Source organism: Aegilops tauschii, chromosome 2 (genome assembly GCF_002575655.3).
Source record: "Aegilops tauschii subsp. strangulata cultivar AL8/78 chromosome 2, Aet v6.0, whole genome shotgun sequence".
NCBI classification, from domain to species: domain Eukaryota; kingdom Viridiplantae; phylum Streptophyta; class Magnoliopsida; order Poales; family Poaceae; genus Aegilops; species Aegilops tauschii.
The window spans coordinates 533145065-533162285 of NC_053036.3; the positions used below are offsets into that span (position 1 = coordinate 533145065).

At 45.0% G+C, this 17221-nt stretch overlaps 1 protein-coding gene across 1 annotated transcript; it reads right to left on the reverse strand.

Moving 5' to 3' along the window:
- Window positions 1-3962: 3962 nt before the first annotated feature.
- LOC109771941 (protein argonaute 2) lies at window positions 3963-9055 on the reverse strand. Its single transcript, XM_020330637.4, has 3 exons — window positions 8425-9055; window positions 6277-7432; window positions 3963-5708 (listed from the first exon to the last, which is right to left on the reverse strand). Exons 1-3 carry the CDS (start codon window positions 8948-8950, stop codon window positions 4244-4246), a joined length of 3147 nt encoding a protein of 1048 aa, XP_020186226.3. The 5' UTR covers window positions 8951-9055; the 3' UTR covers window positions 3963-4243.
- Between the last annotated feature and the right edge of the window lie 8166 nt (window positions 9056-17221).

The window sequence follows — 17221 nt, forward strand, 5'->3', positions numbered from 1 at the left end:
GTACGACCCCATACCGTCCGTCCTAGTCCGTTTGAGGTAGAAAAGACGAATAGCACGTTCCAATGTGCGGCCCAAACAGACAAATATTCAGATTTCGTCCGTTTTCGACTTATTCCTGACCCAAACTTGCGTCGCGTTTGGGGTGAAACGGACATCGCGCGGACGGGCTGGCCCTTGTCCTCCCCGTGGCCCGCCTGTCGGGGACACAAGCATTCCATTCGCCTCCAACGCCTCTGCCCACTCTCCCCCGCCCCACCCTGCTGCCGGCGCCGCTACTAGTCTCCGGCCGCCTCCTCACTGCTCACTCTCCTTCCATACCAAACCACGTCTCGACATGGCCGCCACCACGCTCGCGCTTTCGTAGGGGCATGTTAAAGCGTGCACTGTCATATTAGAAGCAGTGGCTTCGCAAGATCTTTGCATATGGCACTCTTTCTTCAGCATGGCAGGTTCTCACAATGATATCAACGTGTTGCAGCGTTCTTCAGTCTTCACAAGGCTTGCAGAAGGTCACTCCCCACCTGTCAACTTTGAGATCAACGGCCACCGGTACAACAAGGGATACTACCTAGCTAATGGTATATATCCTCAGTGGTCAACTTTTGTGAAGACAATCTCGAACCCCCAAGGTGAGAAGAGACAGAGATTTGCCCAAATACAAGAGAGTGCTAAAAAGAATGTGGAACGTGCTTTTGGTGTGCTTCAATTCCGATGGGTATCATTCGAAACCCTGCACTGACATGGGATGAAGGGAAGCTTTGGGAGGTGATGACTGCTTGTGTGATCATGCACAACATGATCGTCGAGGACGAGCATGATAACAACGTCTTCGACCAAGGATTTGATTTTCAAGGTGAAAATGTTGAGCCCCTGCACCAAGAACCGGCCAAGTTTGAGCAGTTTGCCCAATTTCATCGTGAAATGCGTGATTGACACACTCGTTTGGATCTTCAAAATGACTTGGTTGAGCACATGTAGACTCACATTGACAACCAATAGATGTATTGGTTCATTATGTTCATTTAAGACAATTTAGATTTGGTTGTAAAACTATTTTATCAGAGACAATTTCGATTGGGTTGTAAAATTATTTTTATTTTCAGACAATTAATATTTGAACGTGCAAACTACTCCATCCGTTCCTAAATATTTGTCTTTCTAAAGATTTCAACAAGTGACTACATACGGAGCAAAATGAGTAAATCTACACTGTAAAATATGTCTATATACATCCATATGTGGTAGTCCATTTGAAATCTCTAAAAAGACAAATATTTAGGTATGGAGGAAGTAGTTTTGAACATTGAAATATGAATATATGGGCACTTTTGGCCGCGGCGGACAGGACGAGGCCAACACGGCTACCCATCCCAGGACAGGTCCGGACACGAACCCATTGCCCTACTCAAACGGACAGAATCCAGACTAAACAGACGTCCGTTTGGGGTTATGCGCTGGAGTTGGCCTCACAAGGCCCGCTGAAAGTTCTGTGATGCTCGTCAGAAGCAGAAGCAGGTAAACTTGTCAAGACTCGTACCGTCAAACTGGTGCAGACTGCTGTTAAGTTTAGAAAACAAGTGCAGACAGAAACAGTGGGTGAAGTGCAACACCTTCCTGCATGCAGGGGTGGGCCCACCTCAATTCAAGGGTATTCAGTTGAATACCCATTATTTTCGCCAAAAGAACTAGATATATGTACTGTATATCATGTGTATGTACAAGAAAAAATGAAACTGATGCACTAAACGTGCTAGCTAACCAATTAAGCCCAAAAACAGAGGCTAGCCCAGCTTGCAATTCTCCCTCACTACCCACCCCATGGCCCATAGGCCCAATTGGGCCCACCTCAATTCAAGGGTATTGTGTTGAATACCCATTATTTTCGCCAAAAAACTAGTTATATATACTATATATCATGTGTATGTACAAGAAAAAAATGAAACCGATGCAATAAACGTGCTAGCTAACCAATTCAGGCCAAAAATAGAGGCTAGCCCAGCTTGCAATTCTCCCTCACTACCCACCCCATGGCCCATAGGCCCAAACTGCTTCAGGTTGCACCGTGCGCGCACGCTATGCATCCAGGGAGCTCCTAATTGGCGCTGCAGGCGCCAGTTCGCCCGCTGCCGCTCACAGGCACTGCAAGCTGGGCCGGCCCATTAAGCGCAAAACCAAGCAGATCGCTAGGTCGAAGTCAGATGGCTCATCGCGATTATTTTCTTGGCTTGGTCGTTTCGTTCAAGAATTAAAAAAACTTCAAAAAATTGGGAAAAAAAATTTAAATAAAGTTCATCAATTTTTGAAAAAAAATCACAAATTACGAAAAAAAGTTCATTGAATTTGAAAAACATTCATTGAATTTGAAAAAAAATCATCAAAATCTAAAAGAGTTCATAGATTTCGAAAACAATTCGCCAAATTTGAAAAAAGTTCATCGAATTTCAAAAAAGTTCATCAAATTTGTAAAAATTTCATCGATTTTGGAAAAAAAATCATTGAATTTAGAAAAAGTTCATCAAATTTGAAAAAAGTTCATCGAATTTTTTATATCTTCATAAATTTAGAGAAAAGGTTCACGAAATTTGAAAAATAAACACGCATTAAAAAACAAAAAAAGAAAGAACGGAATAGGATAAAAAAACAAAACGAACTGAAGAACTGATAAAAGAAAGGCGTGAAGTAGTTTGTCATGAGCAGAGCGATGGCCCGATGGTACCAACGTAGCCGTCGTAGCGAACAAGTCGCGCGTTCGAACCCCCGTCCATGCATCTATCGCTGGTTTAGTTACCTTCCCTGTTCCCAAATTGTACTGATCTTTGCACACATCGGTCTTCAATTTTAAATCCCTAGGCTCACATAGCAGTACATATGATCTGTTCATTGAAATTAGATGTATTCACCTTGCTAATTAGATTTTGGTTATTGATTTCTCTCTGTATCTCATGCTTCTCAGCTTGTTTCTAAATAGTTCATTGAAGAGAATACCCTCTAACAGACTAGCAAACTAACATTCCTTCAGTGTTAAACATGCAGATTCTTAGTTAAACTAAACTCATTTTTAAAGCATCAAGGATAGGATTGTCATCCTGTGATTCATCAGCTTTTTTATCATTATTTACTTTCCATCTTTATATATCTTAGATGTTGCCACTTCGATCTTTGAACAATTAGTATTTTCTATAAGATGGAAATTTGAAATTATGATCAATTCTATGAATATATTATATTCTGCGATATCCATAGGTATTACCCAATTTGTGTAAACTGGTACTAGAATCCGTCATATATGCCAAAACAAGGATTTAGACTTCCAAAAAAACTGCCTTTGAAATTTTGAATACACACTCTTGAAATCCTGGGCCCGCCCGCATGGCCGTTGGTCCTTGGAATTTTGAGTCGACCTATGCTCTGAATCCCGGATGGCACTTTAAACCAGTGATCATAACCAGTGATGGTCGTGTGCAGGCACTGGTAATCGTTTGCTTCTGCACCAATGAGGGAGGCTGCTTCCAGGATCAGGACACGCTTGCCTCTGGAGCTTCCTTCCTCGCCAACAAAGGATGGGCTCCGTACCAAATGTATTGTCTCCCTAGCCGATTGGAACTCTATTTTAGAGTTTTCTTTTTCTTTTGAGATGTTTATTTAGAGCTTATTTATAGACACTTTTGGCGCGCAATTATTTATATAGACATGACTTGTTATTGCTGAATTGAGGAGAAGAGAATCGGTGCTCTCTGTGTTTGAATTTGTTGTGCCGGCCTCTACTTTCTGTGTATGCTCTTGTGAATCTGTGATGGAGAAGAGACTTGTTCGGCGCTAACTGCTGCAATCTGTTCATGACAAGAACAGTTTTAAAAGCATTCTTTGTCTGAAGCTACTTGTCCATGATGGAGCAAATAATTACACCATCCATATCAAGTGACAAGCAAATTCCCACCGTTGAGATTTATGAGATGATGAAATGAATCGAAAGTTGTTACAACTTCATGGAATTTCATCATCAGAATCTCCAAAGATACAGTCAAGCCAAGGTCAGGCAACCAACACAGCTATAGTTAAAAACACAGACCTGAAGCACACGGACAATGACACAACTAGCAACACATTTCAAGTTCAAAGTTCAGACCATACCAAGCAGTTTGGGGTATATGTTCTACCGGACCAAGTTCAGACAATACGAAATAGTTTGTATATATGTTCTACCCGACCAAGACCCTAAGCAACACCGGGTGAAACGCCAGCGTCAGATGAAGAACATGTTGTCCTGAAGATCCACGTGCAGCATCGGGAAGTTGCTGAAGTCGGAAGCACCCGCAGCTGCAGAGGAGGCCGAGGACGACGAGCTGCGCACCTGGGGCTGGGACGCCAGCATGCCCTCATAGTAGAGCCTGCCACGGTATGCCGCCAGGTCAGCGTAGTAGACGGGCGTCGCCAGAGATACGGGCTTGGTGCAGCGCGCGAACACGAAGCAGAGGTTGTACACCAGCCTCTGCAGGTCGTCCGACCCGTAGCCGTGTTCGTCCATCAGGTTGTAGTAGTGCGTCGGCCGGCTGGTCCCTATCAGCCCGTTGTGGCTGCACAGGTAGAAGTCGTACGTCACAGGGTCAACAATTCTGGTGTCCACCACCGTGCCAGGGAGCACATTGCCGTTCTTCGTCTGCAGCGGCTCGTTGTGCTCCTTGGGGAACAGCCGCGTGTGGTGCCGCTTCTTGGCCACAATCACGGTGATCGTCGGCGAGTAGCCCTTCACCTTGATCACCTTCTCCATGTCTGCAAGCTCCTCGTTAAGGACCATCTCGAACTGTCCATCACTCACGCCATCACGGAAGTAAATGATTCTCTGAGGCTTTACGCCGGCCTTCTTCTCAAAGACACCGATGAGCTCTTGAACAATCTCGCCGAGGTTCTTGATCACCTCACAGCGGTGCGGCTGGGCGCGGATTCTAGGCACGTACTTGGTGGCGCCCCTATTCATGGACGCAACCACAGCTGCTATCGACGGGCTTTCCACATTCCCGGGTGACGGGTGGTTGACATCTGCGCCGATGAACATGTAAGGAGCACCGTTGTCCAGTGGGAGCTTGTCCTGGAGCTGGACGTTGATGCCCCCGAGCTTGCTGTTGATCTTGAGAGCAAGGTTGGACATGTACTGGTCCTGGCCCTGAGTTTTGTTTGCGAGGTGGCTCAAGAAACACTGGGTTTGGATCCCCAGCTGTGTCTCACAGATCAGCTTCAGTGTCTTGTACCCAGGATGCTGTTCAGACATCGGGCAGAAGAGGAGCTGCAGCTTCTGGTTCTTCTTCACCGCAGCCTGCTTAGCTTTGTTCAGCTCCTCGTACAACTGGTGTGGATCTGATAGCACTGACATTGCCGATAGATGCACAAAGCATGCTGTCTTGTTCATCTGAATGCCAAGGTCACAGCACTTCCTGACGATATAGTTAATAAACATGTTCCCATCAAGCGCTTGCTGCTTGTTGTGAGATGGCCGTGCACTGAAGTCCACAATGCCCCAGCACTGAAGTGCTTTACCTTCTACCAGTTTCTTCCCCATGAGGTTCCACTGGCAATTAGATGGAGTGATACTTAAATTGCCGGGGGCTCCTCTGGAGGAGCCGAGTGTCAGCATGGGAGGAGAAAGGACCCTGCCGGTGACTTCCATCATCTTCACATCCAAAGATATCCCAAACTGTTGAGCTATTTCTCCCCTGGAAATAAAATGGTGATTAGTACCTGATACAAACATTTTCTTCTTTTTCCACAAAAAAGATAAAAGGTCTGTTCTCGAGTTCGTATTGTGCGTTTGCAAAAGAAATAAGACAGAGAAGGGCTTAAATATCAGGAACACAAACAAGCAAATGAGAACATGAGTTGGCAAATATATACTGATTACATGGTTACAGTCTACTTTCTCTACCAAGAATGTAATAGCATCCGTATTAAGTACTCCCTCTGTTCCATAATACTTGTCGTGGTTTTAGTTCAAATATTATGGAACGGAGGGAGTAATGTGGTAGAGGTACTTTTGTTAAAAAGAGCATTAACTTATCATAGTACCAGTTAAATACTGCAACATGTCAGTTTCCTATGACCAAAATACTAACAGATGCACCCGCAAAAAAAATACTAACAGATGGTTATACATTTTTGACACTACACTAGTGTAAAAAACGCTCTTATATTATGGGACTGAGGGAGTAGTTTCCTATGACCAAAATACTAACAGATGGTTATACATTTGCAAACAATATAAATTATTCAAACTCAAATAGTTACCTGCAAGGCCCATCTTCAGCTTTGACCGCAGTCTCAATCTCCCACTTCCGCTCAGCTGCCTTAATTAAAGCCTTGCCTTTCAGTGCTCTATCAGTGTCCTTATTCAAATTTGCCATTGGGTACCTCTGTCCTTCAACAAGCTTACAAAGCTCAATGGGCACATAATTGGGTTTGTCTTTGCTCTTGCTCAAATCCAGGCATGGAAGCATCTGATACTCAATCACCTTGCCATACTGCTGAGCAAAATAGTCAACAAGTTTCCTTGACTGCCCTGATTCTGAATCTAAAAAGGTGATCTGGCTGGCTGGCAAATCAGTGAAGCCTTGAATAGTGTATTTCTGCTTAGTCTTCCGGTGGGACACAGTAACACGCTGGCCTTTGAGCTCATACACCAACTTTTCCCGATGAGTCTTGTTCAGTGCTGTCCTGTAGTCAAGGGGAAGGGGCTTTATAAACTGCCGCACGATATCCAGAACAGGTCCATCTCTGCGAAATGGCATAACTGAATAGTCAACACATAGGACCAGTCCCTGCTGAGTGTGTTTAAGGGTCTGCTGGGTTCCTTTCATAGATACAACACCTGACCCCATATCCACTTTGCTTTGTGGTGAGTAAAATCCATGACCAAGTATAATCTTGCTCCAGCTAGAAGCCTCACGCACAATGACATCAAGACCCTGTAAGATCTCCCTAGCCACAGGCAGCTCCGAGAGTTGGCTTAGAGGAAGCTGCTTCTTGAACTCTACTGATACAATGTAGGTCTTTGAACGAACTCTGACACGGAATAAACCTTCTGGCAGCTGCGCAACAGTAAATAGGTTTCTCTTTCCATCATAAGCAACAGCCGATGAAAGCTGCCGAAAGCTGTCATCCTTGAAAAGCTCGGCCTTTGCAGAAAGAAAATCTGCATTGGAGAGCTCCTTGCCAGAAACCTTTGAAGACGCTGGATCGAACTTGATATCTATGTCATAGTGAAAAAAGGTTGACAGCTTTGGGTACTTGACTATGAAGTGGTTTACCAAAAGCTGGACCCTGGCTTGACATAATGATCCACCACCATCAGGTCTTTGCATTGGCACACGTATGCCATTGGGAGACACAGCAACTGGGGGCGCTAATGGTTCTAATTTTGACACTTCTTTGGAGCTGATGCGTTCTAGTGGAAAAGGAAGATCAGTTAGAAACAAGGTAAAGTTGCACGAGCCAAATACTCAAACAAACTATATTTTTTCCTTCCAACTTACTCCCTCCGTTCCAAAATAGATGACTCAACTTTGTATAAAGTTAGTACAAAGTTGAGTCATCTATTTTGGAACGGAGGGAGTATCTTCTAATACGATTTTTTTCCCAAATCAACATAGGAAAAATTGCTAATCATTCAGAACTCTGGGTAAAATTAAACAGTGTCTGAATCTTCTCAAACTGCAAGCTGGCAAACAAAATAAGGCTACCTGAAATCCTAGTTTTCCCTTTTTCACAAGTGCTCTGTATCCTCTGAAACAAATACTCTCATGTGGAAACAGTGGAATAAAAATTGCAAATGATTCAAAATTAGTAATTTATGTGTGTGCCTAAACAAGGCATTGCCACAAATCCCTCTCGCTTGTTTTGCATAACACGATAGTAACAACCTAATAATCCTAAAATTAAATGCTTCCTCCAGATACAAACTTGATATAAGGTTAATCACTAACAGGTAGGAGTATGAGCCAAGATCTAGTGGAGATTATCGTACAGATAGATCTCATCTATAATTACTCGTTTCAATCCATACCGAAAACAAAATCATATGAAACCTAAGCTAACTCGAGGAAGAGGATATTATGATATAATCACACAATGCTACGATGGTACGAAAATTAAGCTAGCATCTCGACGAAGAATAGTGCATAAATCTGCTAGGGCCAAACAAAATACAGTTCAGATCGCACTCCCATCATTCTAGTCAACGATGAGAAGTTCCCTGCTACACCATCGACACAGAGCGATAAGGAACGCCTTGATCAATCGCATAAACAAGTGGAACCATACCGTGTAGACTCAATTCACCATCCCAAATCCCTAGATTACTTGAGGAACCGTCAAGGTATTGAACATTGCTTAGGAACAGAGTATGCTAAGTTAAGCAGGGACAGGGGAAGCGCTTACCGACGGATCCAGATGAGCCCCCCGCCTCCTCGGACTCAACCCTCCTCGCCGCAGACGCTGGCGCCGGCGCCCTCACCGGGACGTATTCCCCGGGTCCTCCGGCGGGCCCTCTCCCAGGCTGCGCCCACGCGTTCGCACCACGCCCACCGCCGGGGCCGTACCCCCGCCCACCACCGGCAGGACCACGCCCTCCCGGCCCGCCTCCGCCGTAGCCGCCTCCGCGGCCATCGCCGCCTCCCTGAGGACCATAGCCTCGTCCGCGGCCCTCGCCGCCCCCGCGAGGAGCGCAACCTCCGCCGCGAGGCGCGTAGCCGCCTCCGCGGCCCTCCATGCCCCCTTGGGGCCCGTAGCCTCCGCCTCCTCCGTATCCTCCACCGCTTCCCTGAGCGCCCCGGCCTTGACCGCCTCCTCCGTAGCCTCCGCCGCCTCCCTGAGGCCCGTAGCCACCGGGCGCCCCGCCACGCCCGCCGCCGCCGCGAGATCTCCCGCGGCCGCGGCCACCGCCGCCGCCTTGCTCGTAATCCATCCCCGCGCCAAACCCTAACGGCGAGAAAGTCTCTAGATCAAATGGCTAAGGAAAGTTTTGGATCAAATTTTTCTCTGATGCTTCGGCCCGAAGCAGAGGAATGGCGGTTCCCCGTTGGAGCGGTTTATACTAGGAGGGGAGTCGTGGGGTTCGTGAGCGCGAGGGCCGGGGCGGGCAGTTCCAGTTCTACCCCTGGCGGTTTCGGGGATAAGGAGTTGGAGCGGGTAAAGCCGGCGGTGTGCCCGGGGGTATAACCGGAAATATGAGTCAATGCAAGTCAGCCGGGAGCGTGCCACGTAGCTGCCGCGCGACGCGTGGGGTCGCGGTCTCGGTCGTCTGCCTTTTCTCTTTTTCTTTCCGCTCAGATGTTAGATCTCGCTTTTGCAGTTCAGTGGCTACGCTCTGTTAGAATAGCAAATACTACCTCCGGAAAGATGTGTTTTTTCCTCCCAAACACGGCTAACACGTCTCAACATTTCCAATGGCTAGAGCATCTCCAATAGAAAATGCAATTTAAAAATGTAAAACAGGAGATGTAAAAGTTTACATCTTTAAAAAGTGATTTTTACATCTCCAAAAAAATTACAAACAGAATATACAAGTAGATTGTGCAATTTAACGGTTTAAACATTTTCCATTTTACGTATGCTATATTCTCAAAAAAAAAGTACGCTACTAAATATAATTTCCTTTTTCGGAGTAAATTGCACAAAACCACCACTTTGAAGGCAAGGTTTGCGAAAACCACTACAATACATTTTTTTGCAGAAAACACCATGTCTTCGGTAATCTTTTTGCAGAAAGCACTGATCGGCGGATCGGGCTCAGTTAAGCTTGTTTATGACAGGTGGGCCCTTTTTTGCGTACGTGGCACCGTCGGCCGTCCCGACAGCCGTTAGACGGCGTTGTGTGCCTCTGTTTGATGGACCCGGTCAAAAGACCGGTCGGTGCTGTCCCTAGTCCCCAGTCCCCACTCTGTCTCGCTGCTCTCTCGCTCACTCCTCCTCTGCTTTGCTCGCCGCACCCGCCGTCGCGTCGCCGCGCCCCCGCCGCCTCGCCATGGTGTCCTGGAGCGATGGGTTCGATAGCAGCGAGCACACCATGGAGTACGTCAGCTCATCTTCCGACGACGGCACCATTAAGGTAAGTTCTTAGAGTTTTAGGGTTAGGGTTTGTACTCTGATTTGGGGGATTTGTTGAAGGAGCTTGTTCTGAACCTGTGGATCAAACGTTTGCTATTCGTATGACAGATCCCTGCTGCCACTGAAGACTCCGATTTCGAGGGACCTGAAACGGAGTTGTTTGTTCTCTGCCATGAACATGGGAAGGCCGCAGAAAGGCGTGTTGCTTTCAAAGGAATCCACACTGGCAGGAGGTTTCTTTCCTGTGCTGAAAAGGTATATTGTGATTTGTTTTCTCTGGATCTGTACTGTGGAGGCAGGCATTGCAGTTTATTGTTAAGTTAGGAAAGTGGATCACAAGCAATTGTTTACCCTGGCAGCATCTTTTCCCCTTGGCCTGACAACATTGTTAAGTTAGGTCACTTTGTTTAGTGTAGCATGCTATTAATAATTTAAGACAGAATATGCATGGGTTATTGGAGCAGGACAGAGGATGCAACTTGTTTAGTCTGCCATCTTAGGTCATTTGATTGCTTTTTTTTACTTTAGAGCAGGACAACATTGTTTAAGTAGCATGAGGACAGGTTTAAGTAGTCCTCTCTTCAGCTTGCAAGCTCAAGCTCTGAATTTGAGGATAGTATTTAAATAATGTAGCATGTAACCAATTTAAACATTGTTGCTTGGAAGCATTAATGTATTTGTTCAGGAGGTAGAAACTGTGGACTAGTTGAATGGATTGATCCAACTTGGCCCAACACCCTTGAGAATGCATTAGCCAAGTTATGGTTTATGTATGAACAAAGTAAGAGAGACATGACTGAGGAAAATCTGATGCATTCATTTGCTGTTCATGACTTAACACAAGAGAAGAAGAAGCTGCAGGAGAGCTATGAGAAGTTGGTTGAAGATGTCAATGGACTTTTGGATGCTCAGGAAAGGAGGGCAGAGAATGATCTTGAAAGCAGCAAGCTTCAAGAGAAGTATGACATGGTTAAGAACCTAGCAGCTGCTCAAGCAAATCTCATTAGGAACATGAAGCTCAAGCTAGCTGAAGAGAGGAAGAACTTGCAGATCCACATTGATGAGCTCAAGAAGACAGTTGAAGAGAGCAATGTGAAGCTGGAGGGGATCAAGGCCATCATAAATGGATAAGCAGGTGGTTGTGGAAGAGAAGAATGGGCAATATCATTTGGCATTTGCTGACCTTTTGCAGAGTGTGGTTTGGCATTTGCTGTAATGATAGTATTTTAAATTCTATTAACTTTGAGTAATTCTGAACTATGGATATGTAATGTAGTAATCTTCAACTATGATTATGTATGGATTTGAACTAATGCTGAATGTGGTGGTATTTAAAGCTGATGATTGTGATCTTAAGTATGTTTCTGTGCAACTGTTCTTTTTTAGCTTAAGTAAGCTATTCACAGCTGATGAATTTGATCTTAAGTATGTTTCTGTTCAACTGATGATTGTGAGCTACAGTAGGGTCAATTAGTGGTTTTTGGCTTTTTGTCGACGCCGAGGCATCAAGTAGGGTAAAGTAGGGGTTTTTGGCTATTTGTCGACGCTGAGGCATCAAGTAGGGTCAACTAGTGGTTTTCGGCTTTTTGTCGACGACGAGGCATCAAGTAGGGTAAAATAGGGTTTTTGGCTTTTTGTCGACGCCGAGGCATCAAGTAGGGTCAACTAGTCGTTTTCAGCTTTTTGTCGACGACGAGGCATGAAGTAGGGTAAAGTTGGGGTTTTTGGCTTTTTGTCGACGCCGAGGCATCAAGTCAGGTCAAGAAGGGTTTTTGGCTATTTGTCGACGCCGAGGCATCAAGTAGGGTCAACTAGTGGTTTTCGGCTTTTTGTCGACGACGAGGCATGAAGTAGGGTAAAATAGGGGTTTTTGGCTTTTTGTCGATGCCGAGGCATCAAGTAGGGTCAACTAGTGGTTTTCGGCTTTTTGTCGACGCCGAGGCATCAAGTAGGGTCAACTAGTGGCTTTTGGCTTTTTGTCGACGCCGAGGCATCAAGTAGGGTAAGGTAGGTTTTTTTTGGCTATTTGTCGACACCGAGGCATCACATAGGGTCAACTAGTGGTTTTTGGCTATTTGTCGACGCCGAGGCATCAAGTAGGGTCAACTAGTGGTTTTTGGCTTTTTGTGGACACCGAGGCATCAAGTAGGGTAAACTAGGGTTTTTTGGCTTTTTCTCGACGCAACATTATCATCATAAGAGTAGCACCATCATGACAAGAGTAGCACAACATTATCATGACAAGAGTAGCACCATCATCATAACTGGAGTAGCACAACATTAATTGATCATCACAGTTGATCATCACAGGAGTACTAGAATGCCATAGTTTGATAGAAGGATCATCACTTGATCATTACAGTACCAGAAACTAAGTTGGTCATTACAGTACCAGAACATAACTTGATGATCACTTGGTCATCAAAATAGTAGCAGTGCCACAACATGATAAAGCATTTTTTGGATCACAACATCAATCCCATGCTGCACCAGAAGTAGTCAGGTAGTCCTTGATCTTCTGGGTTGGCTTTCTGACTCTCTGGGAACCACTCTTTGGTCTTGGAGGCAAGACAGCTGCCCTTGCTCCCTTTGCAGCAGTTGAAGCCCTAGTGGCTGGAGCCTTACCCTCTGCAGCAGCAGTAGCAGATCTTGTTGATGGTGCATTGGCAGAAGATGAAGTCCTCCTTGCTGGTGCTGGTGTAGTGGCAGAAGATGGAGTTCTTCTTGCTGGTGCTGGTGCAGTGGCAGAAGATGGAGTTCTTCTTGCTGGTGCTGGTGCAGCGGCAGAAGATGAAGCCCTTCTTGCTGGTGCAGCAGAGGAGGCAGCAGTAGCAGCATCAAGTGGGTAAGAAGAGTTGCTTGGCTGCAAAGAGAACACAAGTAATTCAACATTTTTGTTACATGCATAGAGAATACAAGTAATTTATCATTTTTCGCATTGTTTCTTACCTCATGCCTGTTCTTTCTCATGGCTAGTGCAGGCTTCAAAGCAGCATGGCAGTTGGTGTACCTATGGCCAACTTTGCTGCAATTAGAACAAGTGATTGAGGCCATCCTTGAAGTGTCTTTTGGAGCTGGTTTCTCATGTCTGCCCTTTCTTCTCTTAGTTTGTGCTCTGCCTTTGTGTTCTTTGAAGACTGGAGGCTCAATGTCCCTACTGTCTGTCCTTGGCCACATGTCAGGGCCAGGTACTGGATAGATTATGGGACTGTAAGCAGCCTTGTACATTGGTTTTTTGAAAAAATCATGAACAAAGTCCTCTGGCTGGAGCTTAGCTTTGTGTATGGCAGAGACAGCATGATGGCAAGGCACTGCTGTCATATCCCACTTCTTACACCCACAACTCATTTCCTGCAGGTTAACAACATATGTTTTCTCTCCACTTGTCACTTGGTAAAGATGTGGTCCAGCCATCAAAGATTGGCAGTTCCTAGACCACTTCTTTGCTTCTTCCAGTTTCTCTGCATATGTAGGACAAATCTCCCATTTGACAGTATCAGTTTTTGTTCTATTTTCATTCAACTTGACCATCAACTTTGTCCTAATTCCATCAACCATGGTCATTATTGGCTTAGCCCTCATATCTAGGACCCACCTATTGAAAACCTCACTTAGATTGTTACCAACTAAGTTTGTATTGCAGTTCATATCCATGGCATGTCTGGCCCAAGTGTGTTTGGGTATTTTGCTAAGCCACACCCAAGCTGCTTCACACTCTCTCTTTAACTCATCCATTGCAACTTGAAAACCATGTTCAATATATGAGTAACTTGCTGCATCCATGTATCTTTTTAATTCTGGCCCTCTAAACCCAGCATTTTGAAAGTTCTGGTAGATATGCCTAAGGCAAAACCTTTGTGGGCAATTGGGGAAGACTCTATTTATGGCTTTCAAAAGACCCTGTATGAAACAACTACAACTACATGAAAGTAACTACATGAAAGTAACTACATGAAAGTAACTACATAAAAGTAAGTACAACTAAATATATTACCTTTTGCCTATCTGAAATGATTGTGTACTGTCCAAACTGGCCAGATTGCCCACCTATTGCTACCCTCAGCTAGTATAGAAACCAGGTCCAGGAATCAGTGTCCTCCTTGTCTACAATTACAAAAGCAATGGGAAAAATATTGTTGTTCCCATCTCTTCCAGTAGCAGCTAGGATTTTTTGACCAGTAGTGAGCTTTATGAAGCATCCATCCAAACCTACAATATTACCACAAATGATTAGTACTTGAGAGAACATATAAGTGGCATAAACAATAATACAAGGCAATTACCTATGAATGGTCTGCAGCCATTGAGGAACCCTTCTTAGCATCCATTCAGGCGGATGAACAATCCATGAAACCTAGGGTTCTTGCTAGGATGCTCCCTAATATATTTTGTTGTCCCAATACATCTAGAACCTGGATTGGTGTCTAGGACAGCCTGTAAATAATCCCTAATCCTGGTGTATTGGGCCTTTGATCTCCTAAAACAACATTCTTTGCTGCCTTCCTAGCCTTGTAGGCCATGTGGGTTGATATATCCACTCCATACTTGCTCTTTGTAGTGTTAATGATTGTTGTTATTGTTGTGTTAGGGTCATTCCTCACTGCCTCCTCACAATGTTTTGCAACCCACTTGGCAGTGACTTTGGTGCTCTCTGACACAGAAGGGCATGTGTGCACCAAATACAGCTTCCTAATGGTAAATGTATTCTCATTTGCAATCTGAGAAGCTGCTATATAAAAAGGGCATTGCTCATCTATGCACTGTGCTATAACCCTGTCACTGCAGTTTCTATGGTACTCATAGTTCCTGTTCTGTGATATGTGTAGGGTTTGGAGTGCAGTTCTGAACTGGTACACATCAATGAAGCAAAGATGCTTCCCAAATTGGTCATGTGGGTCAGCTCTTTCCTCAGCATACCATAACCTTGGCTTCATCTTCTTTGCTCTGCTCTTCCTACCATTGGGCAACACATAAGCCATTGTCTCAGCACCATCATCATCTTCCAAACCCAGGTCTAATGGTTTTTTTCCTCATCATCTGATGGTATCCAGTCATCCTCAAACATTTGCTCTACACTTCCATGTGATCTACTAGTTGGCCCTTTTCTGTGTCTCTTGGCCCTTTTCGCTTCTCTTCATTGTGTTGCTCCTCTTGCACCTCTTCCTCCAATTCCTCCTCCTGTTGATCATCATCATCCTCTTCTTCACCTGATGGCTCATACAGTTCTTCCTCCTCATCTGTATTCCACATCTCCTCAACATCTGTGTCCCGTTCATAATGCAGTAATGGATCATCCCTCTGTTTTTTCATTTCCTCAAGCCTAGCAAGGATATCCCCATATTCTATCAAATTGTCATCATCACTGTCCTCTTCATTGCCATAACTGCAGCTTTCCTTTTCAAAGGAGTGGCCTTCTCTTTTTCTTTCTTTTGCTTCCTAAACATTAAAATTTGCTTTCTCCTTGTCTCCTCCATAACTTTTTCTATTTGCAGTTGCTCCTCTGAATTGTTTGTGCTCTGCAGTGTTTGAAACTGTATTGGTAGTGGTTCTTCTTCTGCTACTTCTGCTGCTGCATCTGAATTTTCTGCTGCTAGATCTACAGGATGAGCATTGAACAACACTCCTTCTTCATCTACCTGATACAGTTGGGGCTCTCCAATTTCCTCCAGAGGGATCTGCTGCTCAATAACATTACCACTGCAATTTATATCTGCAGGTTTGGGGGAACTGGCCCTAACAACTGTCACATTGAAGATCTTCTGCTTCTAATGTACTATGTGGTCTAGAATTTCCTCCAGCATGTCATCATCCTCTATTTCTTGCATTCCTTCTATCCCTAGGCCAGGATCCTTCACATAGTACATGTAATCCCTCACCCCATATCCTTCAGTCTCTATCAGTGCTACTAGATTGTAAAATGTGATGTCTGACAACATCATAGTTCTCTCAAGATTATCTCTGTCATGAAAATGCATCCTCAATTCCCAAACCTCATCATCCAGACTGCAAATTTATAAAGAAACATAGTGTTGTATAAGTGTTCAATTATAACACTTATGAAAAAGCAGGACAACAACAATCAAAAGCAATACAAAGCTTTGGGTTACTTAAGTAACCAATGTAATAGAAAGCAAAACACTACAATAACCCTAGCTTTGGTTCATTAAGAACTACTGCAATACAGATCAACACAACACCTGATTCCAACTATATAACCATAGCTTATTTCAACTAAATAAGACACACACAACACATAATTTAAACATAATGAGTTAATTTCAGAAAGAAATCATCGCAATAATAACCATAGGCCCAACAATATGCAATGGAGATGGGGATTGGGTCATCACTATACGCTAACCCTAGCCTTAGAAACGGATCAAATAATTTAACAGAATGTAATGGAGAAGGGAAGGGGATCTCACTATACACCGCCGAAGGATGAGGCAATGTGGTGGCTTCCAATCGGATTCGCTTTCACCGCCACGGCGAAAGATCTAGCCGCCGCGTATTCCACCGAATACTACACCTCCGCATTGGGCGTCGCCTTGCTAGGGTTCGAGCTCCCGCAGAGCTCACTGCCTGGGACGGGATCCGCGTCGCCTGCGCCACTGTCGGGAGGACCGCCGCCGCCAACACCGCCTGCTTTCGCCGGAGTAGCCATCTGCCTACACGACGCGAGGAGGGGAGAGAGAAGACAGGAGAGGGGGAACAAGGGGCAGACACGAGGAGGTAGGAGACGAGGGGGACAAAGGAACAGAGGGGGGATGGAGGCACACGGCGCCGTCAAACACCGTCTAACGGCTGTCGGGGCGGTCGACGGTGCCACGCACGCAAAAAGGGCCCCACCTGTCATAAGCAAGCTTAACTGAGCCCGATCCGCCGATCAGTGCTTTCTGCAAAAAGATTACTGAAGACATGGTGTTTTATGCAAAAAAATGTATAGTGGTGGTTTTCGCAAACCTTGCCTTCAAAGTGGTGGTTTTGTGCAATTTACTCCCTTTTTCGAGATTGAGAAAACGCCCTCGAGGCTATTTATTCATTAGTAGGCGAGTTCATATCTGACTGAACATGCTGAATCAAAAAACTATGGTGTACATCATAAATGATGAAGCAAGGAGTAAGATGA

What these genes read in the sequence shown, in the direction of transcription:
- LOC109771941 (XM_020330637.4), bottom strand. Translation starts at nt 8,950, where the DNA reads ATGGATTACGAGCAAGGCGGCGGCGGTGGCCGCGGCCGCGGGAGATCT. An exon ending in GGGCTCATCTGGATCCGTCG is followed by an intron (nt 7,433 to 8,424) that starts GTAAGCGCTTCC and finishes CTTTTCCACTAG; the next exon opens with AACGCATCAGCTCCAAAGAA. An exon ending in GCTGAAGATGGGCCTTGCAG is followed by an intron (nt 5,709 to 6,276) that starts GTAACTATTTGA and finishes TTTTATTTCCAG; the next exon opens with GGGAGAAATAGCTCAACAGT.